Source organism: Esox lucius, chromosome 2, assembly GCF_011004845.1.
Source record: "Esox lucius isolate fEsoLuc1 chromosome 2, fEsoLuc1.pri, whole genome shotgun sequence".
Classification (NCBI taxonomy): Eukaryota; Metazoa; Chordata; class Actinopteri; order Esociformes; family Esocidae; genus Esox; species Esox lucius.
In genome coordinates this window covers 17,660,383-17,687,486 of record NC_047570.1, presented here as the reverse complement: position 1 = coordinate 17,687,486, position 27,104 = coordinate 17,660,383, and the positions used below count along the sequence as shown (strand labels likewise).

General features: G+C 42.7%; 1 protein-coding gene across 7 annotated transcripts in view; it reads right to left on the bottom strand.

The window, feature by feature from the left end:
* nedd4a (NEDD4 E3 ubiquitin protein ligase a) overlaps positions 1 to 27,104 on the bottom strand; it is a 45,460-nt gene that overhangs the window by 5,103 nt on the left and 13,253 nt on the right. Inside the window, exons 5-23 of one of the 7 annotated variants that reach the window (XM_029123701.2) lie at positions 22,675 to 22,728; positions 19,313 to 20,605; positions 12,415 to 12,465; positions 11,928 to 11,989; positions 11,341 to 11,440; positions 9,891 to 10,054; positions 9,127 to 9,247; positions 6,364 to 6,522; positions 5,764 to 5,853; positions 5,429 to 5,548; positions 4,551 to 4,739; positions 4,261 to 4,338; positions 4,109 to 4,163; positions 3,964 to 4,022; positions 3,720 to 3,785; positions 2,930 to 3,159; positions 2,051 to 2,172; positions 271 to 341; positions 49 to 144 (exon numbers count right to left, since the gene is read on the bottom strand). In XM_029123701.2, the coding sequence (XP_028979534.2) occupies positions 49 to 144; positions 271 to 341; positions 2,051 to 2,172; positions 2,930 to 3,159; positions 3,720 to 3,785; positions 3,964 to 4,022; positions 4,109 to 4,163; positions 4,261 to 4,338; positions 4,551 to 4,739; positions 5,429 to 5,548; positions 5,764 to 5,853; positions 6,364 to 6,522; positions 9,127 to 9,247; positions 9,891 to 10,054; positions 11,341 to 11,440; positions 11,928 to 11,989; positions 12,415 to 12,465; positions 19,313 to 20,605; positions 22,675 to 22,728 (3,180 nt within the window). Of the gene's footprint in view, positions 1 to 48; positions 145 to 270; positions 342 to 2,050; positions 2,173 to 2,929; positions 3,160 to 3,719; positions 3,786 to 3,963; positions 4,023 to 4,108; positions 4,164 to 4,260; positions 4,339 to 4,550; positions 4,740 to 5,428; positions 5,549 to 5,763; positions 5,854 to 6,363; positions 6,523 to 9,126; positions 9,248 to 9,890; positions 10,055 to 11,340; positions 11,441 to 11,927; positions 11,990 to 12,414; positions 12,466 to 19,312; positions 20,606 to 20,769; positions 20,788 to 22,674; positions 22,729 to 25,119; positions 25,138 to 27,104 lie in introns of those variants that run through there. The other 6 variants (XM_020054888.3, XM_010880191.5, XM_010880208.5 and 3 more) reach the window with 6 other exon arrangements.

Sequence of the window (27,104 nt, the reverse complement as noted above, 5' to 3'; positions counted from 1 at the left end):
TTAACCAAGAAGACAGAACAAAAGACAAAATTGAGAAGCAAGTCCCACCTGTCCAAAGAGCTCCTCGTCTATAGTAAATCTCAGATCCAGGTCAGTCGGATCATTCTCCAAGATCCACTTCAGGGAGTTAAAGTACTCACTGTCCTGAATTAATAAGACATGAAAAGGGTTACTTCTGAGTGTGAAATGCTTTCATTTTAGGGCGTGAGATCTATCATGCGTCACTACTCTCTGATGATGTGAGTAGCCAAGGTAGTATTAGGCACCTACCACAGACTCCATGTCCTGTAGAGTAATAGGTTTCTGCAGCATCATCTTGTAGAAAGGCCTGATGAAAAAGGCTATAAAAGAATATACGTTGTTTGGATATATTCAATTCAATGACCTAACACTAAACTGTCCTCAGAGCTTACGGTTTGCACATACAGAATAATAACAAAGTCATCAAAACAATGATATAATGCATATGGAATCATGTAGCAACCAAAAAAATTATAATTGTTAAATCAAGATACATTTAATATAATAGATTCTTCAAATGTAGCCACCCTACTTTGACAACAGCTTTGCACACTCTTGGTATTCTCTCAAACAGCTTCATGGGGTAGTCACCTGGAATGCTTTTCTAACAGTCTCGAAAGGAGTTCCCACATATGCTAAGCACTTTTTGTTGGCTCATGCCAAACCATTTCAATTGGGTTGAGGGGTCAGTTCATCTGACAGCACCGTCACTTTCCTTCCTGATTCTTGTTTTGGGTCAGTGTCCTGTTGAAAACAAATGATAGTCCCACCAAGTGCAAACCAAATGGGATGACGTTTTGCTGTAAAATGCTGTGGTAGCAATGCTCATTGAGTGTGCCCTGAATTCCAAATAAGTCACAGACGGTGTCATCAGGAAAGCGCCCCCACACAATCACACCTCCTCCTCCATGCTGCGGTGGGAATCACACATGCACAGATCACAAAGACAAGGCGGTTGGAACCAAAAATCGCAAATTTGGATTCATCAGACTTATGTCCATTTCTTGTGTTCCTTGGCCTAAGCAAATGTCTTCTTATTGGTGTTGTTCAGTTGTGGTATCTCAGCAATACAAACGTAAAGGCCTAATTCATGCAGTCCGCTCTGAACAGTTGATGTTGAGATGTGTCTGTTATTAACTATGTTAAGCATTTATTTTGCCTGCATTCTGATGTGCAGTTAATTGCCAATTTCTGAGGTTGGTAATGAATGAACTTTTCCTGTGCAGCAGAAGTAACCCTGGGTCTTCCTTTGCTGTGGCGGTCCTCATGAGAGTCAGTGTCATCGGCGGTAGATGTTTTTAGCGACTGCACTTGAAGAAACTTTCAAAGTTCTTGAACATTTCCAGATTGACTGACCTTCATGTCTTAACGTATTGATGGACCATTGTTTCTCTTTGCTTTTTTCAGCTGTTCTTTACATAATATGGACTACTACAGTACAGACAATGATGGTCTTCTATAAACACACCCTACCTTGCCTCAAATGCATTTACAAGGAAAGAAATTCCACAAATTCAAATTTTGACAAGGCACACCTGTAAATTGAAATGTATTCTAGGCGACTACTTCATGAGGCAGGTTGAGAGAATGCCAAGAGGGTTGGCAGTCAAAGTAGGGTGGCTACATTGAAGAATATACTATATAAAATGTAGTTAAATGTGTTTAACACTTTTTTGGTTTGATTCAATATGTTACTTCATTGTTATTCTACAATGTGGAAAATAAAGTGTAAACTTTTGACTAATACTGTGCAAATGGAAAGAAGGCTCTGAGAAAATCTCTGGGCTAGGGTGTGCAAAGCTGTCAACAAGAAAAGGGTGGCTACTTTGAAGAATTTACTACATGCTTCCATGTGTTATTTCATAGTATTGATGTATGGAAAATAGAAAAACCAAAGAAATTCCCTTGAATGAGTAGGTGTCCAAACCTTTGACTGGTACTGTACATGCACTCATGTCACACAATTATTTGACAAATTAACAATCTTTCACCGAAGTTCATGACTGGAATTAGCAGCAGTGTGACTCACCGTCCAGTAACTTCCCGTGGTAGACAGCCATACCCGCCACACGACCAATGAACTTAAAGTAGGACAGGTGGTCCTCGTTGCAAAGACCGGAGTTGGGGTTGATCTGTAGAGTGTAGTTATCCCTGAAACAGACCAGAGGAAACACTAAACAACACTGGCCTCTGTATCCAAAGCCCCCGGTATCCAAAGGCTCCTGTACCCAAAGGCCTCTCGAGCCATATTCTGCCAGTAAATTCAATCCATAAAATACAGCTCATCCAAAACAGTGCTACAAGGATCCTGAGACAATCAAATAAATCCCCTCACATCACACCTCTCCTGGCTGACCTTCACTGGCCTTCCTCTCCCTCAAAGAATTCACTTAAATGATCCTTTTAGTCTTTAAAGCCATCAATGACATCGGTCCTTCCGACTTATCTGATCTGCTCTCCCCCTATGAATCTCTATGCCCTTGATGGTCCAGGAGCAGCTCAATGAATCAAGAATCCGGCCCAGAAAAACATGACTGTGCCTTTTCTTACATTGGACCTGACCTCTGGAAGTCCCTTCCTGACAGCCTCAGGGTCAGGGCTGCACATACAGTCATGGCTTTTAAAACAGGCCTTAAGACACACCTCTATAAGCTGGCCTGCCCTTCGCTTTAATCAAATTATACTGTACATCATTATCTATGTATTATTATTATAGTTTACCATAGCATCATTATTGCATATATGTTATTGCAATTTTGATCTGATTGTTCTTTTATTTATTTATTTAATATTATAATTTGCTTATTAAAATTTTTATGCACTTTCAGATTATTCCTCAATAACATTAAGTGCTTTAGAAATGCACCAAATCATTATAATATTCTAACACATTCAAATAGGAACTCACGTGGCAGAATACTCGAATAGCCCATAATAGGGGTTGAACATCTCCTTGGAGATGAGGAAGAACCACTCCCTGGCCACACCCCCATAATCCAGGCCTTTCTCGCCCTCGAACTCCACCCACAGCCGCGCCTTCAGGAAGTCAGCTCTCTTGACGGACAGGATGCGTCTGTAGGAGTCCTCCAACACAGCGTTCCGCCTGAGCTTCATCTCAAAGCGGTTAGGAATGTCAGCCTGAGGAACAACACATAGCGTTACCAAAAGTAACGGGTCAAGGTGATCTATCAATATCCTCTTGAGCAGACAGTTCCAGGGTAGCCATCAGAAAGACTGGTGAGGATTATGGGGACATGAACAAAAGCCTAACCAGAGTTCCAACTCTCCCTTGGAGTAGATCCAAGCAATGACACAAGCGACCAGAGCAAACCTGCAGCACCACTGAGGACACTAACAAAAAGGCTGCTGGTTTGAATCCCCAAGCGGACATGGCCATCAGCCGATGAGTCTTTGTGCACATTGGTACAGGGAGAGGCGGATATCTAACATGTTCATAATACCCCGCTGAGGACAGAAAGCATAATCACCGCTCTAACTTCAAGCTGCTCAAAGGGTGACCACTGTGTAACCACTGTGTACCTGGATTTACCGCCAACTACAACTGATTTACCACTAAGGTTTTTACTGAGGATGTACTGTATATTTGGCCTATTGGTTAGGTTAGCTGTAATTAGAAAACTTAAACAGCTAAGGGCAGTAATTACAACGATTGCGGTCTCGTGAAAAACAATGCTTACCGGTTTCTTCAGCTTCTTCCGGAAGTACTCATATTTCTGTTTATAGTCTCTGGAGTAAGGCACAGCCTAGAACAGGAAATCCAGCATTAGCAGCAGAAATACAGGATGGCTATATGATCAATCATGCAGTTTTATGGAAAACCTGGTTAAACTGACTCCAAAAAGAGAAAGGGACAGAAATTGTTTCCTGATATTTTAACTCTCTACATAATTATTTTAAAATAGATAAATTATCTGAAATTACTGGTCCAGTGATGGCGGAGTTCTGCAGTCTGGGGTCTTCCCATTGTGTGGTCTTGGTGTCTGTGAAAATACATAACCTCTATTCAGCATTGGTGGAAGGCAAGGTGTTTTTGTCATTGACAGGTTGTACTTCACATCATACGTACTGTGATCTATGTAGAATATCCTCCCATCACTGTGGACTCTTTCCTCCCAGCCGGGCTACGATAAGAATGGTTTGAAACAATTACTTTCATATTGGGTGGCTAATTGACGTTCTAAAACAATAAGCTTTGTATGATGTAACCGGAAAGCTTACCGGCATTGGACCAAGGTCCGTTGGGTCTAGCGAAGGTCTCCTCCTCATGTGCACAGGAATCTTCAATCTGGGGTCTTCCTGTTCAGGACAGACAATCAGGAAATGAGTCAGAACCAGGAAACAGTTGTGAGAATGGAGGCATTGCCCAGTGGATAACTGGTCTTTCTGGTCAATCATGAAATAGCGGAACTAAACTCTAGAAGAAAGCCTTGGGATTTCAAGCCCATGTGTCATGAATAAAGAAAAAAGACACTGTCCTTTTAAGAGTGTTGGCACGCAGGTAAACTCACCCAGGAAGTGGTCTTAGTGTTGTGGTCAATAAAAAAGGGTCTTCCATTGGGGGCACTGCGGACCTCCCAGCCTGCGGGCATGAAGCCACACTCCCTTGGCGGGTTGGGAGAGTGCTGAGGGGAGCCCTTGGGAGACACCATGGGGGGCTGGTACACTGAAGGACCGCTGTATGCTGCCTCAGATGTTATCTGGATCAGGAAGTAGAAATGCACATTAACACCTGATTTCTTCAAGAGGAAGGATGGCCTGGATTATAATCATCCACAGTAACAAGGTTTTATACAGTCATTTTGGACACTGAGTGATCTTGCTTGATAAATGTTTTTTATTAAAAAAATTAAATTGTAAGGGTTTTTTATTAAAAAAATAATATTGTAAGGGTTCAAGATAATATTTGCTACCCAAAATGCAATCTTGTAAATGTTGCTTTCTATTATACTTCTGTAGAAAAGCTTTTAACAATTGTGATAACTGTTGCACAAAGAAAGGAAGCAAATTCTCCTTTAATAACCATGGAAGTGAGCCAAGATGTGTTCACCGGGGCCTTCAAGGCCAACAGCACCAAGAACTTTACCCAGTACCAGAACAGGTCAGCCAAAAGCCTGGTGACACTTGTTTTGCAATTGAAATCTCTGTCTGTAAACATAAACTCCATTAAAACCCTGTCAGTATTTGTAAGGAAGACGGGTCTGAGATCCCTCCCAACTCACGTGGCTCCTTACCTTTCACAAAATCTTCCTCTGAATGATCACATTAGTATAAAAGGATTCCCTAGCAAACAGTACAACTGTGATTTGAACTGTTTATTTTATACAGGGTTTTCTTAATGCTTAAATCGAGTGTGTCAATTTCTCACCCCACTGTTTGTACAGCCTACCTGGATGAGAGGCCGTGTCCAGCTGGTGGTCCTGCTGATGTGGTTGACATAGTAGGGTCGGCCCTTACTGTCCTGCTTCTCCTCCCAGCCCGGAGGCAGCCCCGCCGAGGTCGGCAACAACTGGGGAACAACACAAAGATATCCATCTGACAACGGCTGGCCATCACATACAGCAACACCGCAAGGGCCCTGAAGAGTACTTCAACATCATTCTGGATCCCAGAGATACACGATCAAACAGTTCATGTTCTGGGAAACCAATGAAAAGACATGCTATCCAGGAGTGTTGGTCTGCTCGGTACTGTGTGAGAGGATTCAAGGAACTTAATACACACCACAGAAAGAACAGGATGCTCCTCTGCTGTCAGGGTCTGGGCACTCCCTCTGCGACTGGAGTTACTTGAATGACTGGTGTGGCCCTGCAGCTGAAGAAAAATCCCGGTCATTGCCCATACATGTGCCATCAGAAACACATCCCGGTCATTGCCCATACACGTGCCAGCAGCAACTTAAATCAAGCCATGATTTTTAATTAACCACACCCTAATTTAATTCAAAGCAACTGTGAGTAACTAGGTAGGGGCATTTATTTTTCCTAATATGTCAGTGAATCATGAATTATTACTGAAAGCCTACAAGATCATCTTAACAAAGTATTAATAATATTATAACATTAACATTTTCAAACCACAGATTATTTTAACACTTCTTAGGAGGATGAATTTAACAGAGTATCAGCACTTCTACATAGGGCCTAAATAAACAGGAGCATAATGACATCAGTTTGAATTTCTGTTAATTATACTTCCATTGATCAAATTTTTTTCTTTTTTTCTGCTTCACGTAGATCAATTTGCAAAATGTAGAAGGTCAGATTCTTCTCTATTCGTAGAACTGAATTGATCTTGGTAAGTGCCGCCTTGTTTCTAGGTTACCTGGAGGGAGGTGCGGCGGGCGCCGGGCGCCGCCCCTGGAGCCTGAAGGCGACTCAGCTCTTCACAGATTGAGGGAAACTCCAGGGGGGAGTGGGGTGGAGGAGGGGAGCGTTGGCTGTTGTACAAGGTGGACTCGTCCTCTGTTATGATCTCCCAGCTCTGGAGACCCATAGGAAACAAGACAACGTGTGTACAGTCTGTTCTGAGGGAGGACTTCGTGTTAAGTCATTGAGTTCTCTGGCTATAAGCGACAGAAACACTTCCCATCTGCTTGTGTTGGCACAGAATGAAGTTTTTACACACTGACATGTGATATGATTTCAATGGCGCAACCTTTATTTTTCTGCACACCCTGATCTTGGCACTCTTGAATATACTGGCAGTCATTGGCCTAGCAAGCAACATCCTGAGTGGCTAGGAGTAGACCACACGGTAACATATGGTCCTTTTATGTATCGGTGTACAGCGCAGTCCATAAGGATTTGGACAGTGACAAGGGTTTTGTTGTTTTGACTCTGTACTCCAGCACATTGCATTTTAAAGGACACAATGACAAACGTGTGTCTACCTAAACCTCTAAATTGTGTAGGAATTTTTTAGGGGACCAAAAGAAAAATTAACACTTAAATAACAATCTTATTTAATACTTGGTTACAAATCCTTTGCATTCAATGAACTGCCTAAAGTCTGCAACACATTGATGTCACCCGACACAAGGTATCTTCCTTGGGGACAGACTGACAGGCCTGTACTGCAGCCATCTTTAGTTCCAGTTTGGATTTCATTAAGATACCTGTGTGTGAAGCCTAATGAAAATCAATATCCTAACAGAGAGGGAACCGATTCCAACCAAATACAAAGTGAACTGAATGTGTATTTATGTAATGATGAGTTAGCTTTTCTTAACAGGAAATTAAGTTAAATCGTTATAATGATGCGGTTCACTTTTTCGGTAAACCACAGAGTGGCATGGACAAGTTCAGGCATAGAGCTGGGTCATGTTTACCTAGGCAGGTTTCTGCAGACAGTGTTTTAAAGACAGTAAAATTAATAAAATAATATCAAAAATGTAAATAAAATTAATAAATAAAATCAGGTTGTATCTGTATACTACAAGTGGTAATCTTTCAGAAGATTAATGTATAACCATCAAAATAAGTCATATTTTGTGATGTACAGTACAGACAAATACTTAAATTTCACAGTGGATGATATATTGTATAATTATTATATGAAAATTAAAACAATAGCATACCTAAATTTGATAGGTATTAATCAGCACATAATAGAAAAAAAATAATTGTCATCAATTACAGCTTCTTTGATAAGTCCAAGAGCTTTGCATACTTCAACTACCTGAATGTGTATTTATGTAATAATGAGTTAGCTCTGTCAAGGTATTGGAGATTTTGATGAATAAAGTTGACCGAAAAGTATCGAGACATTCAATTACTGTTCAGCTGAATGTTAGCATAAGCTAAATAAGTGACGTGAGCAATTTAGAGTTTCCTAAACAGCCACCCTCCTGGGCTTTTCACACAACAATACTGGTGTTTACTAAGAATGGTGCAACCAAAAACATCCAGACAACAGTCATCCTGTGGGTGAAAACATTTAGTTGATAGGAGAGCTCAAAATAGAATTGCAGGCTGGCCACAAACAGACCCGGTAATAATAATAATAATAATAATAGCACAGTCCAACCATGGTGTGCAAATGGAATCTCAATGCCCTTGACAAGGATTGGCTATTACAGCAGATGACCGCAACAAGTTCCTCTCCTATCAGCTAAAACAAGTGGCTCCAGTGGCCACACAATCACCAACACTGGACAATTGTGGAGTGGAAAAACACAGCCTGGTGTGACAGATTCCGGGTTCCTGCTGCGTCATGCTGAGGGTACAGTCATGATCTAGCTTGCGGTAGGAGTCCAATGACTCCTGTCTGATGTCAGTGTTACAGGCACGGTGGCATCATGTTTTACTGTTTTCCTGGCTCAGGCTAGGTCCCTTGAACCAACTGAACAATGTCTGAATGCCACTTCATACCTGAACATTGATGCTGACCAGGTGCATCCCTTCATGGCTGTAGTTTAACTCTGACTACACTTAGACTTTCCTAAAATAAGAACCTCACATTGACATTATGGGATATTCTGTGCAGATTGGTAAATTTTAAATTCTGGCGGTATGACAAAAACAACTCAGTGGTGTTAAATACTGACTGAAGACTGAAGAATAGTTGCAATAAAAAATGTTTTACAGAGCCCATTTCAGACATTGTTGCTCAGAATTTGACAGTAGATTACTAATGTTTGTGGTAGTTTTAGTTAACAGGTGAAAAACTAAAGTTACAAACAAAAGTAAAGAATAGTCACCAGAGTTTGTGTTGTTAATAAGAATCTAATTTCTGGTGGGATCAGTAGTAAATTCAGGAGAATAACAAATTCAATTAATTGGTTTAAATGTGAATTTCTAATTAATTTTTTGGGAGGCCCACTCCAGTCACATGAAGACCCATCCAAAAAGCTCTCTGGTTGAAAAAGGTTCAATGTTGTAAACCCATCACTGGAATAAACCACTTCTAGGCTATGGAAACAGATCACTGCATCCCTTAATTTTAATTTGGGATTGTAACTGGGGAAAATGTGTCTGAGACAGGGTAAGGTCCTTGCATTTTAAGAACAGCGTGTTGTTTTTATTTTAGGAGCTTGGGAATTTCAATGGGGTGCTCATGTGACTTGAGAGCAATTAAAGAAATTACCTCAGGAGACTCTCGCCTGTCGTTGGAGTCCTCGTGGTCGGAGATCTGCCTACGGGCAGTGAAAGCGTGCTGGGCCTCTATGTGGGTAGTTTGCCTCTGTTCTGCCTCCACTTGGCTGTCTCTACACAAGGAAACACACTCACAAATAGTTACTATGAGGTATAAACGCCGATCCTGGCGTAGGATAATCTCACAGCAGACGTCTGACTGAGATAGAACACCACAACATAGAAACACAACATAAAATAACAATGTGAAAAACAGACTTATCATGGAGGCCAAGCAGGACCACCCACCCACACTGAGCCCTGGTGCAGCCGCACAGTCTACTCCACCGATAGCTACACCAGTGTTAACGTTCCACTTCGATGGGCTAGCTACACAACCATGCGCCCAACTTTGCTAGCATTGTTGAGTAAATTATACAACTGATCTGGGTCTGAGAAAATGGTAAAAATGAGGTATTGAAAAATATAAAGGGCGATTAAATGATATGGAAGCTGGCTTTTATTTTGTTGGCTTATAGTAGGCAAAGGAAATGATTAAACACTTTTTTATATTTAACTATCCGTTTAAATAATTTACTCATCAAATAGCCTTTAACTGACATTTGTCACTCCTGGGATTCCATATTTCACTGCCAATAACGCTATTGATAATGTGTAATGACAAACCTGAACTTCCAACACCACTAGAGTGTTAAAATTGCTGTACACTAAGATCACACTTTCAAAATAAGAACATGAGGAAAACCCCAGACTTACTGTACTATGGGCCTGTACCACTGTGTGGTCCTGGTCTCATGGTTGACATAGTAGGTCCTGCCCAGGTTGTCCTGCCTCTCCTCCCAGCCAGGGGGCAGTGCAGGAAGTAGGTGGTTGTGCCTGGGACCGGACATGTCCTGGCCCTCTAGAAACTCCCAGCTGGGCTGCACGACAAAAACAACTGTTACACAACCCAGGCAGCATTGCTCCAATCCTCTATATGTTTGTTCAAGTCAAACAAAGTCTTGGCTGTTAGTCAGAAAACTTGGTGGCAAGCATGGAGGCTCATACTCTACTGAAACATGGCTTCAAATAATTCTAAGATGTCAGCATATTCCACAAAGGCCATAGACCCAGGGTGTGACAAATATAGATTGGCCTTTTGAACATGGTGTTCCTAGCCAGTGCTTCCATTAAGCATGTTCAAGAATGATGACTGGCAAGTTTGATCAATAACAACAATACATCAGGATGGAGATGGGTGTAATCTGTCATCTCGGGCCTGACACTTCTGGTGTCTTTTCGCCTGGCTCTGAGCACCAATATGTTGTTACATGTACATACTCTAACAAGCCTGCTGACCAACAGCCAAGGCACGTTGCTTTGACACTGTATAATCAAATGAGTAGCGGGAGAATGGTGTGGGAACATTCAATATTACAGGGTCAGTGTGCATTTAGGCCAGGGGAGGGGTCAATATCTGAAGGACTGGGTTTATTGAGGCCAGGCGAGGGGTCAATATCAGAAGGTCTGGGTTTATTGAGGCCAGGGGAGGGGTCAATATCGGAAGGTCTGGGTTTATTGAGGCCAGGGGAGGGGTCAATATCGGAAGGTCTGGGTTTATTGAGGCCAGGGGAGGGGTCAATATCGGAAGGTCTGGGTTTATTGAGGCCAGGGGAGGGGTCAATATCAGAAGGTCTGGGTTTATTGAGGCCAGGGGAGGGGTCAATATCAAAAGGTCTGGGTTTATTGAGGCCAGGGGTGGGGTCAATATCAGAAGGTCTGGGTCTATTGAGGCCAGGGGAGGGGTCAATATCGGAAGGTCTGGGTTTATTGAGGCCAGGGGAGGGGTCAATATCAGAAGGTCTGGGTTTATTGAGGCCAGGGGAGGGGTCAATATCAAAAGGTCTGGGTATATTGAGGCCAGGGGTGGGGTCAATATCAGAAGGTCTGGGTCTATTGAGGCCAGGGGTGGGGTCAATATCAGAAGGTCTGGGTCTATTGAGGCCAGGGGTGGGGTCAATATCAGAAGGTCTGGGTTTATTGAGGCCAGGGGAGGGGTCAATATCAGAAGGTCTGGGTTTGAGGCCAGGGGTGGGGTCAATATCAGAAGGTCTGGGTTTGAGGCTAGGGGAGGGGTCAATATCAGAGGGTCAGAGTTTCTTGAGGCCAGAGACTGGGTAAATATCAGAGAGTTAAACTGGATTGAGGCCAGCACGTGGGTTCTTACATCCATATCTTCAGTTGGTTCTGCAGCATCCTCTTCTGCATTGTTTTTTGGAAGGTATGTCATCTTCAGACGTAGATGACCCTTCACCCTGGATTTGTGACTGCATCAAAAAAATATTGACTCTTGATGTTGGGTGTGTTAAAGTTGTACAATTCATTTCATACTGATATCATTGTGACTGACTCAAGTGTGATTCTCCAACCAAAATCAATACCAGTATATTTTTCACCAATATTCTACCAGGTAAGCATGACTAATGGTTTGCAAAGGTTGAGGAGCAATTAGCGTTATCTGCTTTGGGCAGCGATCGAATTACTTTACCTTGCAAGCTCTGGAATTAAATCTAGTAACATTTCAGTTACTGGTCAGATGCGCTAACTAGAGGTTATCCATTTATCCCAATGCTCTATGTACATATGTATGTACAGTAGCTAGTTGAACTCCATTCAAACATATTGAGAGAATGTTAGGCAAAATCACTGAAATGGAACTAAATATTAAAATGAAAAAGGAAAATGTCTTATAAAGAAAGTATAAAGAAATTAAGCCACAGGGTAAAAGCCCTTTAATAATGAAATAATGCCAACCTTCTCGGGTGAAGTAGAAAATCCTTAAATGTGTATGGCCTTTCAATGTTAGGATTTTCTGTCTGAAATAAAACAAAAGAAAAAAAATGGTTTTAACACTTGAAAGGGTCTGAACGATATTTTCTGTAAAACACCCATGCATGCTGTGCCTGTACAGAATACAAACGCAAACCAAGCCTTTACAATAAACAGATGTACAACAGGCCTATGTTAGGAAGGAAGCAGGAACCCAGACACAGGGACTATATTTAAATAATAACGGACAATGCTGGAGGAACAGATGTTGACATGAGGGTGTTTATGTTTACATGAGTGAGGCTATGTGTTTATGGGTAAAGAAAGTACAGATCAACCACAAAAGGACAACACTGTACACCAATTAGCATGGAGTAGCCTACTATTACACTTGACGACATGATAATTTAGGTGTTCACGTGCATTATGCAAGCAATGGAAAAACCAAAACGTCCCCAGTACTACGGCTCACCGGTATCTGATGTAAAGGAACATCCACCTGCCCCAGGAAGTCATCACGTGTCTGTGAGAGGAAATAAAACACTAATGGTGAGTCAGTCACATATGCAGTCATGCATGAGTCCATCTTACAAGGGAGTGGTTACAATGTAAAGCATGTTAGCTGACTCACACAGAGACCGGCCTAGATTTGCAATCGCGTTCCATGACAGAATCACTTCTATCAGCTCTTTTATGGATGACTTACTTGTAAATGTATTTACTGGTACAATGGGGACATCATAAACACGAAATAGGTCAGCGATCATCACCCCATAGTATAGTCAGGGAATAACAGGACTTCATATGTCAATGTGGGGTCCTGAACTACACAAATGAAGAGAGGTTTATTTGACCCCATATTTTCTGTTCCACTTCCTTGTCTCATTCCATTCCCAGTCCTTTCCGTGGCTGACCAAGACAAAGAGGCCTTGGGGAAGGCAGGTTGAGGAACACAGGGCCCAGCATCTGATGCTGCATCTCTAAGCTCAAAGGTGACTCAAGGAATTCATCATGTTTAATTACAGTTTTTTTTTTATGGTCAAAACAGCCATAGAAAAATGACAGAGAGTGGAGTGTGTAATAAGGAAGTCTGGGTTGTATCGGAGTAAGAGTGTTTACTTAGGAACATTGTGCAAAGTTTGTCACCCTTTTTCTTTAACACAGGCATCCATATTGCACACAGCTTTTGCTCAATACAATTGTGAAAAGAATACATGCCAAGTCAAACCACAGTAAAGTAGTGCCCTAGTATGGTGGACATTCTTTTTGACAAGGTCATACTGTATGTTTACTGAAAGAACAGACCTTCCACATTACAGGGTAGATACAGTGGGGAGAACAAGTATTTGATACACTGCTGATTATGCAGGTTTTCCCACTTACAAAGCACGTAGAAGTCTGTGAGTGACAGAATCTAAAACTAAAATCCAGAAAACCACATTGTATGATTTTTAAGTAATTAATTTGCATTTTATTGCATGACATGTATTTGATACATCAGAAAAGCAGAACTTAATATTTGGTACAGAAACCTTTGTTTGCAATTACAGAGATCATACGCTTCCTGTAGTTCTTGACTAAGTTTGCACACACTGCAGCAGGGATTCTGGCCCACTTCTCCATACAGACTTACTCCAGATCTTTCAGGGTTCGGAGCTGTCGCTGGGCAATACGGACTTTCAGCTCCCTCCAAAGATTTTCTTGAGATGCTTCTTACAGAGCCACACCTTAGTTGCCCTGGCTGTGTGTTTCGGGTCATTGTCATGCTGGAAAACCCAGCCACGACCTATCTTCAATGCTCTTACTGAGGGAAGGAGGTTGTTGGCCAAGATCTCGCAATACATGGCCCCATCCATCCTCCCCTCAATACGGTGCAGTCGTCCTGTCCCCTTTGCAGAAAAGGGGTTGTACTCATCCTTCTTCCTCCAAACACAGCGAGTGGCGTTTAGACCAAAAAGCTCTATTTCTGTCTCATCAGACCACATGACCTTCTCCCATTCCTCCTCTGGATCATCCAGATAGTCATTGGAAAACTTGAGACGGGCCTGGACATGCGCTGGCTTGAGCAGGGGGACCTTGCGTGCGCTGCAGGATTTTAATCCATGACGGCGTAGTGTGTTACTAATGGTTTTCTTTGAGACTGTGGTCCCAGCTCTCTTCAGGTCATTGACCAGGTCCTGCCGTGTAGTTCTGGGCTGATCCCTCACCTTCCTCATGATCACTGATGCCCCACGAGGTGAGATCTTGCATGGAGCCCCAGACCGAGGGAGATTGACCGTCATTTTGAACTTCTTCCATTTTCTAATAATTGCACCAACAGTTGTTGCCTTCTCACCAAGCTGCTTGCCTATTGTCCTGTAGCTCATCCCAGCCTTGTGCAGGTCTACAATTTTATCCCTGATGTCCTTACACAGCTCTCTGGTCTTGGCCATTGTGAAGAGGTTGGAGTCTGTTTGATTGTGTGGACAGGTGTCTTTTATACAGGTAACGAGTTCACATGTGCAGTTAATACAGGTAATGAGTGGAGAACACGTTTCTTAAAGGAAAACTAACAGGTCTGTGATGGCCGGAATTCTTACTGGTTGGTAAGTGATCAAATACTTGATACTTAAAATGCAAATTAATTATTAAAAATAAAATCATTCAATGTGATTTTCTGGATTTTTGTTTTAGATTCCGTCTCTCACAGTAGAAGTGTACCTATGATAAAAATTAGACCTCTACATGCTTTGTAAGTAGGAAAACCTGCAAAATCGGCAGAGTATCAAATAATTGTTCTCCCCACTGTACAGGCCAGAGTTATTTGTTATTATAAGGTTATTTGTCATTACAGGGAAGATATAGGCCCGAGTTATTTGTTTTGTGGAGGGTTCAGATAAAAAATCCACTTAAAGTAGGAACAAAAACAGTAGATTGAATTTTTTTTGCAATCAGCCTACATCTATAAGCCCCTTGGCCAAGTCTTTCAACTACAAAGACATAGTCAATGGTCTGTACAGTCACTGAAATTAAAAATGATCTGCACTATGGAGGCCAGTTTGACTGCAAACAAACCAACTCAAATGGTGACAGAACATGCAAGTAGCTCCCAAAATCACACCATGCAGTAAAAACTGGGTCAACCAGACAAACTGTACACATTACTTTGTGTGCCTCTCAACAGAGAAAACAAGAACAATGACAATCCCACTGTTAAACACTGTTTCCATAGTATCTACTCAGTCGGTATTTACTCTGCCTCCACAGAAGATAAATCCATCAAGACAAGTAGTCATGCACACACGCTTAAATATTGGCTTCAACCATGCAGATCATATTACAAGCTGGATTTTTTTGAGTGCAGGGTAAACAAAATACAATATTTTGACAGACAGTGTTGGTATAAAATGGCAATGTATAAAACTTTGCTCTGGTATGCTCCAAAAAAGAATTAAAAAAAAAAAAAAAAAAAAAACACACTATAGCCTGATACCAATATCCACTCCAGGATAATTACTGTTTACACGCACAGACCTGGAAAACATGAGCCAGAAGCTACTGGACTATATCTGTGCACACAGTTCCTTAAAAGGAAAAGCAGGTAATAATTGTGTCAACTTGGTAAAGACATTGATAGGATTCATATTACACGGCCAGGCATGACTTCTGAACGGAATTCAATGGCTTAGGGACATATGGTTATATTATTAGTAACATTCAATGTTTACATTTGGATGTGGATTTATTCATCTCATTCACCTTTTCTTCAAAGTGCTTGCTGTCTTGTTTTCACTTTGTTCACCCAAAACCCTGAGCTTCTCATTTCTCGGTATATAACTCGTCTCTCTTGTAAACACTAACGTCATTCACAGACACTAAAGAGCATCAACCCACCAAGAGAAATCATGCTTCAATAGGCATGAGGACTCATACGAACATGGCGCTTAACACCCTGATCGGCCTGTGATTGCAACAACAAAGCTCTCCCCGTGTGGCTAAAGGACCAGGGCATAACTCAGGCAGCACGTGTTTGTCTGTCTTTTCTTCACGCTCCACTCACAGGCCACGCACACACCAGCATTTGCTTTAATACACCAGAGATGACAATCTTTGAAATTTACAAGCAAGAAAAATAATAAAAAGCATCAGTTGATGCCAGCTATTGTCAGATTGGAACTAATAAAATAATATACCTGTCACAAAATGTCAACAAAGGTGTCCGGTGGCATAATGCCATTAAAATGAGTCTCAAAACGTATTTAGATGAAGTTTCAAGATTAAAATAAATAAACCTGCAGCACAGACGGATCTCTCCTCGTCTTTTACGACCTGCTGGACTTATGCAAGAGGTATGCAGGAGCCCTAAATTAGATGACATAACATTTCAGCTGTTATAAAGGTAACAACTCCAGCAAACGCCTGGTGCTGGTCTTACTTGGCGACGTATTAAATTCAGTGAGAGAGACGAGGGGACTGTGATAGAGAGGTGGAGGACTGACACCTGATACCTTACAAACACGGCCTAGCATGGGGACCCGTGGGGAAGGGAACTTTTACTGCAAAAGGCTCTCTCCCCAAACACCCCCGGCCTACATTACGCAACCGGCCGGCCTGCAGATGGCTGGCCTGACCGAGCGGAGCTCTAGTATCACGTTAAATGTGAATCCACAAGACGAGGCAGTGCTACAGCGGGCCAGACTATCTGGAGTCAGCAGGAATATTTTGGAGAAGTTTTATTTATAGTGGGGGGGGGGGGGGGGGGGGGGGGGTATGGGGGGGTTGCTTTTCCCACAGCTAAATTTAGCAGAGGGTAAATACTTAAAACGGATTACTTAAAGCGTTAACAGAAAAATAAAAACTCTACTAAATCACATGTGCACACCCAACTTCTTGAACAAACACACACCCACAAGACAGGCATTGTATGAGAGGCTTTCCTTGTCTTTTTACAGGGATTGCGGTCAGTAATGTAACCTGGGTTCTAAATGTTCATTAACAGCACTAGTGCTGTACATTTGAAGAAAAAAGAAATTCAGTAAAAAGCTCTCTATTTTTCTTTACGTGCCTACAAATGTTTGTACACGGGTTATTTTACCAGGTTGTTAGTATGGGTACACAATATGTGCAAAATATGAGATTATATTTAGAGCACTTGGAAGGAATCATAGAAATGTCATTGTTCTACAGTTCAATGATTAGTGTTCATGGCAGTGTGGGAACTTGTGTCAGACAGTTTCCTAAGGGACACAAATAACTTTTAAAACAGACATATTTAGACATTGAAGTATAGAATGTTAAATCAATTTAAATTAAATTGACAGTACCTCCTGATTTGAAAGAACATTTTAAAACTTTATACAGTATTTGCTCATTGTAAAAGGGTTCAGTGTTACTTTTTAGACCTGATGCTAGGCCAGAAAATTCAAGAGACAAAAGGTGCACAAAGATGACCTACTGTATTTTGAATACACCACCATAATATTAGACACCCATGTCTTCAGAGTGGTATATTATGATATTCAAATGACTTAGCCAATAGGAACAAACTTTTGCACATACAACATGCTGTTCCACACCATCACTGTTAGCAACCTGTACTTCTAATATATTTGCTTTGCCAGAACTAGTGCATTAAGCAAACGCCATTTATCCTAGTAGATAGCTAATTAGCGATTACCTATATTTTAGGCATATACCAGTGTACTTAAGCAGAAAACTGACCAATAACATTGTCTAAAATCTGTTTGTTGTGAGTACCTAGTGTTGGAACTAATTATTATTTTTTCTTCAGATAAGACCAATGATCAACAGCAAAATACTGTTGGGAGTTACAAGACTCCAAACCAGGAGGTGTCAGAATAGCACAAGCGCTTTGTTTCTTGTTTGGCTTGTACCGTGTTGCTGGTAGCCAGCCAATCAGTTTGTTGTTGTAAAAAAACAATTGTTGAATAAAGGTGTCAATGAATAGATAAGTACTTCGCAAGACACAAGATAATTCAAACCTTCAAATAATGTACAGACAGTGGCTGGGCCATCACCACATTTTCAATTTGCTAGCTAACATTACCTTAATGGCTAGCATACAATTCAGTTGTTAGTACAAATAGCGTGATAGCTAGATAAGATACACGGTAGTAACTCTCTTACAGCTTACACAGGCAAATGCTGCCTGGGAACTAGTACATTGTGAATTATAATGTCAAATGCTACTAGCTACAATGACAAGACAGCTAGCTAGGAAGAAGTGTTGTGTGCATTTGATCTGTACACCTGCAGTATGTAGTTAAAAGCTACCAACCCAATTGTCTCATGTCTACTAAGAGGAGTACGTTTCATATGTTTATTTGGTGAGCCTCTTCCATAGGTACTGGACTTGTTGGTACTGACAGCATCAGATTGCAAAATCCGACCGCACCAGTCAGCCAGCAACTGATTGTAAGATACACAAAATGATGTACTCTAAAATTAGAGTAGAGAAAACCTGGACTTATATCCAGAAGAAAAATTGAAAACAGCCAGTTTTCTTGTCCTGGAAGAATTGGTTAAGTGCATGAAGTGATAGTATGTTCTGCATGGAGGTTGAATGTAAGTGAGTCAAGTGACATCCAGGGCGGGGTGTTCACGGACCATGGAACTGAAAACATTTGGGAGAGAACCTCAGAGGAATCCCAGCAAAAGCAAAGCCTAATCATGACCAGTATAATCTATGTAATTTCATTTCTCGTTTAACTTTTTTTAGTTTTTGTTGCGCTGGTGCTCCCAAAATAAATCTATATGCTGCACAGCAGAAGATTTAGTCACACTTTATAGGCTTGATACAACTTAATGCATTTGAATGTTTGCCCACATTTGGCTTGTTAATTGCAAGACTTAGCTTTAGCGGTCTTCTCGGTTGTTGAACTAAACCCTTGCTTGATCTTAGTGAGACCAATGGTTGACTGTCAGCAAACAGAGCAAAATGTTGGACACAGAATGAGCATTGACAAATAAAGGATGGTAGCATTATTAAACGGACATTGCTGCAAGTTACATAGACAAACAGGTAGCCCCTGATCAGCTGTCTCTCAGGGGGTAGGTTTACTGCTTTACTAAAAAGCTTTCAAATGGAAACTAATGGAGAATTTCAGATAGGTTACATATGTAACCTAACAAGTACATAAATACTCAATTTCTTGTTGTTCAACACCACAATTAAAATTTATTTAAGTTGGATGTTAATCTGATTGTTACAAACAGACAAAACACAATAGGATAACGAAATACAAAGCTGAAACATTCCATTTCACAAGTATTTAACCAATAAAATACCGGTTTTACATTTTGCCAAAGCATTTCTCTGCTCTATATTCCCTTGTCATATTTTCCCCCACCCAGTGAAGAAAAACACTTACCGTGGGATCTCTTCCAGTGCTTTTTGGTATGTGATCACCTTTGTGGTTAGTGTTTACATCAATGACAGAGCTAGAGACCCTTGACCCTGAGCCATGGGACACATGGATGTGCACATGTGGGGAGAAACCATTTGATTTAGTTAGCGTTTGGTTGGAAACATGACATGAAATGCCAGTATTATGGTATGGGACTTCCAGAGAAAAACTCCTTTGTAAGACTTGATGACAATGGTTTTCCTCAGGCATTTCCTGTTCACTCCCACTGCCTGCCTGACCATCAAAGTAGTTCCTCTCTGAAAGTCTAGCAGAGGGAAGCAAGCAAGCTGATGTGCTGCGAAACAGCTTGACGCGACGAGGACCACATTCATCCTCCGCCTGGGAGGGCTGGGTTGGTGATTTAGGACATTCAACATTAACCGTTGCTCTGTTTGTAGATGACTTCCCAGACATCGGTCGCTGGTGGGCAAAGTGCAGGAGCACACTAGAGTGGCGACCTGGTCGGTCTAAACCTGCAGGGCAGTCAGACTTCTCACTACACGGTTGACTTAACATAGTAGTGGAGTTGTCCGTTTCATCACTCTCCATTTTGTCTTCAGATTTACTCGGTAATGGAACGTTAAAATGTACCATGGGCTTGGTGTCCTTGAGCTCTGCTAACGGACATCTACTCTTATAGAGCCGCAGGCCGTTCATAGCTGTGGCAACAGACGCCATCGGGGTACCTGTGCTGTCCTCCTGCTGGGCTTCACTGGGCAACAACTGGAGCTGGTGAGAAGTCTGGAACGAGCCCTTGGCTGGAGGCAGTGCAGGTAGAGCCACAGGGCTGACCGGAGAAGTCTGGAACGAGCCCCTGGCTGGAGGCAGTGCAGGTAGAGCCACAGGGCTGACCGGAGAAGTCTGGAACGAGCCCCTGGCTGGAGGCAGTGCAGGTAGAGCCACAGGGCTGACCGGAGAAGCTGGTGGTGTACTAGAGGGGCTCCGTGGAAATATAACCAGGGAGGAGCAGCGTCTTAGAGGGACCCGGGCTTTCCTACGAGCCATATTTCTATCCTGGACTGCCTTGCGCTGATCTGGAAGCTCCGGCTCAAAGATGCTACTGCTGCTGCAGTAGCCTGCGTCGCTGGCCGTGCTGCTGCTACAAGAGCCCCCGTCCGAGCCAATGCCTGCTCCCACCTCGCAGACCGCTGTCTCCCCGTCTGTGCTCTCCTCTGTGCTGTTCTCCAGTTCTCCATTCAGCTTGCTGCGGGTCTGCAGGGAGATCTGCAGAGTACTCTTTTTGCTGCCGCTGCTCACCTTGGGTATGAATACAGATGAATAGCACTGTAAATTTCCATACTCCGGTGATAGGGGAGGCAAAGCCAGGGCCAGCTGCCCCGGAGTCACCTTCATGTGGACAGAACTATGCGACAGGGTCTCTGCTGGGCTGCGCGCTGAAACACTGAGACCACCTTCCTCACCATGGTGGCTCAGGCTTTCTGACAGAGGGTCTGTGTTGCTTCTTCTTGACGCAAAGTGCAAGCGGAGCCGGCGAGCCATTGGTCTTAACTCTCTAATCCCTGGGTTCCAAAAGTGAGCATGTCATGGCAGGAGACCTGCTTGGAAGGAAAAAAATTAACGACGCAAGGCAACTGCTCCGTGTCCTGTTTTGCTCCGTGATTACAATCATTAGAGGCAGCACATAGCCAAAATAGCTCCGGTGACAACCTGAATTCCTCTCAGGGCTGCTCTGCGAGTGTTTTAGTCAGGGGAGATCAGGCGCTCTTCCGTGCAGGCATAGCCCAAACACATAAGCCCCTCAGACTGAAACCACCCCAGTGGTCCGTCTCTTTAAGGAGCACTGATCTACCCAGTCAGAGTCCAAACGAGGCTTTAAAGGGCAGCACTCCCACGGCAGCCAGACCTCAGCCCAACTGCGCCTTCTGAAATCTAGACCAGCTGTGACCCACACCTCCCTGCCTCTTCCAAAAGCCACTCAAAAAGAGAACACATCAGTTGCTTCGGCATCTCAGAGTGGAGCTCTGTCTGGAGAACTGCTCACTTCCCTTTCAGGCCATTCACTTGACTGAGGAGTTACTGGTTTTGAGTATGCAGTTACTGGCTCCCAACAGGAGCTACGTGTCTCGTGTTTCTCCTGAGCCGTGCCTTCACAAATATTTTTACCCACTGGCATAGAATTACAGGAAATCAAGGGGAATGAGTTTCACTATAATACTATATGAAACAGACAACTGGGTGTCCTAATAGCTTCCATACTCAAAACCACCAGAGCCAGGATAAAATGTAGGGAAGCTTTTAGTAGGGTAGTTATTTGTTAATGGCACTGTATGCAAATAAAGAATAGGAGAATAACAGGGAAATGTAATACATTGATAAGTGTCACGTAATTTGGCACATAAAATAGGCTCCTAGAGCTTACATGTACGACACTGCATTGAAAAGTACATCACCTGTCATTCTACACCTCATGTAACAGCAAGTATCTTGCTTCATTCCTGTGCTGCTGTTGACATTCCACTCTATCCATCAAAAGCTATTGTGTGAGGCCAGTGCTATTCTGGGGCATTACTGCCAGCCTGGCCTGGAGCAGGTCAGTTCCATACTGTAATGCTATGAAAGTGGCACAGGCAGGATGTGGATATGACTCACCAGTTGAGACTCTGAAACCACGTGCCCTATTTCCACTATTCACACAACCTAGGATGGGCATGGCGGGTTTCAGGGGACCTATGTAGACCCTAAAGCACTAATCATAATAGCCTACACTATCACACAACATGAGACCTGTGTAAACCTTCTATGGACATCGCCGATGGTTTATCTGAAAGTCGGATTCAGGCTTCTGTGGCATCCTGGGTATTGGTTCTCAAGAACAGCAGCACTCCAGTCTCCTCATGCCAGTCAACTATGTATTGGTCAAAGTTGTGGCTAGTTAACTTGTTTGAGACCATCAACTATTTTTGTCATTCAGTGAAAAAAATTTTTTTTTAAATTTAATTTGTCCGGATAGCCTACCATTTACTCTTTAAAAGACCTACAGGGATGCTACACTTCCCATAACTGGCTTAAACATAGGCTTTAATCTAAACAACGCTATTTCCTCCCCATACATTCAACAGAGAAGGCTTTGTTCTCTCCGATTCACTTATTCCATGGCATAGGCTAACTCTTTTTTTTGTCAGTCTACATGACATTTAGATTGTCTGCTGACCAGTGCACCAGTACTGCCCAGTGTTTAAATAGAGGAGTCAGATTAAAAATGTAAAAAAGATTTTATAGGGCCCCAAATAAGTGAATCAGCAGCCATGGTGGCAATGGCAAAGAAAAGTCCTTGACAATACTGAATGGATATTAGGATTACCTACCAGACGATTCTCATCAAACACTTCAAACAACAGCCGATGTTTTCTGGGATGAACCTAAAAGAGAAGAGACTTAAATCAATGGGGTTGAGAACATCTCCAGAGAACATCAATTACGACCCCTCCTTTAGCTTATCAACATCTGAAGAAACTGTTAGTGACAACACACAATCCAGTTTACTACTGGTTTCTAGGTTCCAATATAAAGTTTATTTAAATCATGATGATTCTTTAAATCATCATCATCATCATCATCATCATCATCATCATCATCATCATCATCATCAGTGCATGAGGGTTGCCAAAAAAGTAAAATTGAGCAAAGGTTATGGAGTCTTGTGTGGATGATAGTTGACGCTAATGAACAGACTTGTACATTGCAAGACATAACCACCATGTGGATTTACAGCCAGCATTACAAAATAGAATGGGTAGTCTGAAACAGCACATTCTGAACCATTAAGGAATAAAAATAAGTTTGGATTATCTGGAATACCAATTACGACACATACTGGGGTTGTTGGGAGGCCTGAGGCCTCATTTGCCGCTTCATGGAGCAGGCCTTTGCTGACAAGATAGTGAAGTACCAGCCCCTTGTATAATGTCTGAACAGTCTCAGCTATCAGTGCAACAGCTGACAAAACAAGAAAACACAGTATACAGCCTTTTTGTACTAGCAAAAACATCCAAGTAACAACTACTGTAAATAGTCAGTGTTTGTGTGTTGAGTCACAACCAGATTTTAGCAAGGGCAAGCTAGCCCATGATTTGAAGTGTCTGTAAAACATGAGAAGAGTCTATGCTGGATAAACTCAGGCAAGCTTCCAGCTTCTGATTTAAATTTGGAGGAAAGCCCACTCCACAGAACCACAGTTCTCAGCACCACAAATGGCAAGTGACTAATATCGGCCATGAAACTGAAATCAAGCTCCGCTCATGAGCAAAGATAGACCTGTTGTACTCTCTTCAGTTGAGTGACACAAAGCAAAAACAATTACCTTTAACCTCCTAAGAACTGAGCTTTGATAATGTATGCATTATACATTTCTCTTTGCTATTTGGGATTAGTAGGACCTGATAAGTATAATACCTAAGCATGGCGCAGACAACTGTCCTCTAATAAGGACAATATGTTTAAGTTAAGCAGAATGAAGTACATGGTGCAGGAAGCCTAAAACATTGTGTCCTCATATCCTGACACAGGGTCTCAGGTGGTTAAAACTAGTTGGTTTTGTACCAAATAAGGCTATCAACTCAACCCATCACTGTCACTGGTCTAATGAAAGCTAATAGGATGTTTGATCTGCTGACACCAGACTTAAAAACCCATCCCATTTGAAACTGAAAAGCACCCTGCATATAGTTCCCCACAATGCTTAAAAAGAGTGAAAATAACCTATGACTGAAAGACATCAGAAAATCAGCTGACATAGCTGGAAAGGGCACACAGTGAAAGGCACCACCTCTCAGCGACATTGTAACTAGAGCCACCACCCACAGGTCAACCCTGGAAGGTGGAATGTGTTTCCGTCTAAATGGGCCTTCCTGCTAAGTGAGCTCTTTATTGACACTTCCACATGGGTAGAGAAAACCAAATAGGGTGCAACTAGGGAGGTTCTACTTATTACTAAACTGAATACATTTCAAATGCTTTTTCGGGGGTAACCGAGAATATCGCACATTTCTTGCACTCCATCAAGTGTCATTTGAGAGGTAATTGAAAAATATATATGTTTGACATTTAAAACGGACTGGGCAACATTGTGGAAGACCCCAAAAGGGGTCTGAATCAGATATAGTACTTAAAGGTAAATTCCTTGAGGGAGAGTAAGAAATCCCGTGAAGTACTTTCTCAGCATGTGGCAGAGTCAACAGGCAGCAAAGTAGATGTATAATGAATAAGTAGTACAAGAAATAGACATTTCTGACAAATTGTTAAAGATTTCCTTTCAACCCGAACACTGCAAGGACGATTAAGAACAACGTGTGTAAATCGAACACACATTTGGCCACCCCAGAGTGCCGAAATCAACATAACTGAAGCTGTGTGGGATAACTTGACAGGGATAAGAACAGAAAGCCTCCAGTCAAAACATTTATGGCTAAATGACTGAAAGCCATGCTAAAAGCTCAGAATAATTCAACACAGGACTACCTGAACAAATAACATTACAGTTCAATAAGGTTCAAAGGGATGCTACACACTTTGCCATCTAATGGACTTACATAGCTGGGAAGTGGCACACAGTGAAACATTTATTTAAATGTTGGATAATGTGTCTGATCAGAACAAGGAAAAATGTTGGGTGATTTGAAAAACGGCTGGTTACCATAGTCAAGTAGAAAAAATGACGCCAATGTATGCAACCTGAACCAACTTCTGACACTAACATGCAGAAGGTTAAAAATACATCCCCACCAAAACGGATAATTGAATACAAAAGGTACCTCATTCTAAAGTGTAATAGAGGAATGTACAGAGAAGTCCTTCAAGGGGAACAGCTGCCCTCTACAAGAAAACTGAAAGTGGGACAGAAGTCAGTTTCCCCATCAAAGAAGTGGCACCCTGCTGTTATTTAACCAAGCAAAATGCAGTACCATCTTTGACATTAGACCGCCTGTAGAGCTGACATGAGTTATTTACTAGTACGATCTAACTATCTAACAGAATTTTATGTTACCGAAATCACTCATTTTGAGACTACAAAAGAAAAATACAAGCAATTTTGCTAGATGCGCCTTCCCTGCTCTTCATAAGGCGTGTTTGATTTATTTAGCAAACTCAAAAGAAATTCAGCCAAGCACAAAAGTCAATCGCCGGTGTACAATTGAATTAAAGGGCATCCAGGCAAAAAAAATAAAAGAATAAAAACTCAGATTTCTCTGAGATTTCTCAGATTATAAAAGGGGTTTCCTGATATATGATAAACATTGCTGTTAACTTACACTACCCAATTTAGTGGTATTTCTATGAAAATCATTTAATAAAAACCACTTTATGTAAACCTAAATGACTAAACCCACATCAAATACAGTGGGGAGAAAAAGTATTTGATAACCTGCAAAATCAGCAGTGTTTCCCACTTACAAAGTATGTAAAAGTCTGTAATTTGTATCATAGGTACTCTGCAGCTGTGTGTGAGTGAGTGACGGAATCTAAAAAATGCCTCTGGGATGGCAGACCGGGGTGGTGGTCCCTCTTTTTAAGAAGGGGGACCGGAGGGTGTGTTCCAACTATAGGGGGATCACACTTCTCAGCCTCCCCGGGAAAGTCTATGCCAGGGTTCTGGAGAGGAGAATACGGCCGATAGCAGAACCTCGGATTCAGGAGGAACAGTGTGGTTTTCGTCCGGGCCGTGGAACACTGGACCAGCTCTATACCCTCTACGGATTACCTCTATGGGAGTTTGCCCAACCAATCCACATGTGTTTTGTGGATTTGGAGAAAGCATTCGACTGTGTCCCTCGCGGCATCTTGTGGAGGGTGCTTCGGGAATATGGGGTCCTGGGTCCTTTGCTAAGGGCTGTCAGGTCCCTGTACAACCGAAGCAGGAGCTTGGTCCGCATTGCCGGCAGTAAGTCAGGCTTGTTCCCAGTGCATGTTGGACTCCGGCAGGGCTGCCCTTTGTCGCCGGTTCTGTTCCTAATTTTTATGGACAGAATTTCTAGGCGCAGCCAGGGGCCGGAGGGTGTCAGGTTTGGGGACCACACAATTTCATCTCTGCTCTTTGCAGATGATGTTGTTGTGTTGGCCCCTTCTAACCAGGACCTTCAGCATGCACTGGGACGGTTTGCAGCAGAGTGTGAAGTGGTGGGGATGAAAATCAGCACCTCCAAATCCGAGACCATGGTCCACTTCAGGTTGGTGGAGAGTGCCTGCCTCAAGTGGAGGAGTTTAAGTATCTAGGGGTCTTGTTCACGAGTGAGGGAAGGATGGAACGGGAGATTGACAGACGGATCGGTGCAGCTTCTGCAGTAATGCAGTCGATGTATCGGTCTGTCGTGGTGAAGAAAGAGCTGAGCCGCAAGGCGAAGCAATCGATTTACCAGTCAATCTACGTTCCTACTCTCACCTATGGTCATGAGCTTTGGGTCATGACCGAAAGGACAAGATCCCGGATACAGGTGGCCGAAATGAGCTTTCTCCGCAGGGTGGCTGGGCGATCCCTTAGAGATAGGGTGAGAAGCTCGGTCACCCGGGAGGAGCACAGAGTAGAGCCGCTGCTCCTCCACATCGAGAGGGGTCAGCTGAGGTGGCTTGGGCATCTGTTTCAGATGCCTCCGGAACGCCTTCCTGGGAAGGTGTTCCGGTCCCGTCCCACCGGGAGGAGACCCCGGGGAAGACCTAGGACACGCTGGAGGGACTATGTCTCCCGGCTGGCCTGGGAACGCCTCGGTGTCCCCCCGGAAGAGCTAGAGGAAGTGTCTGGGGA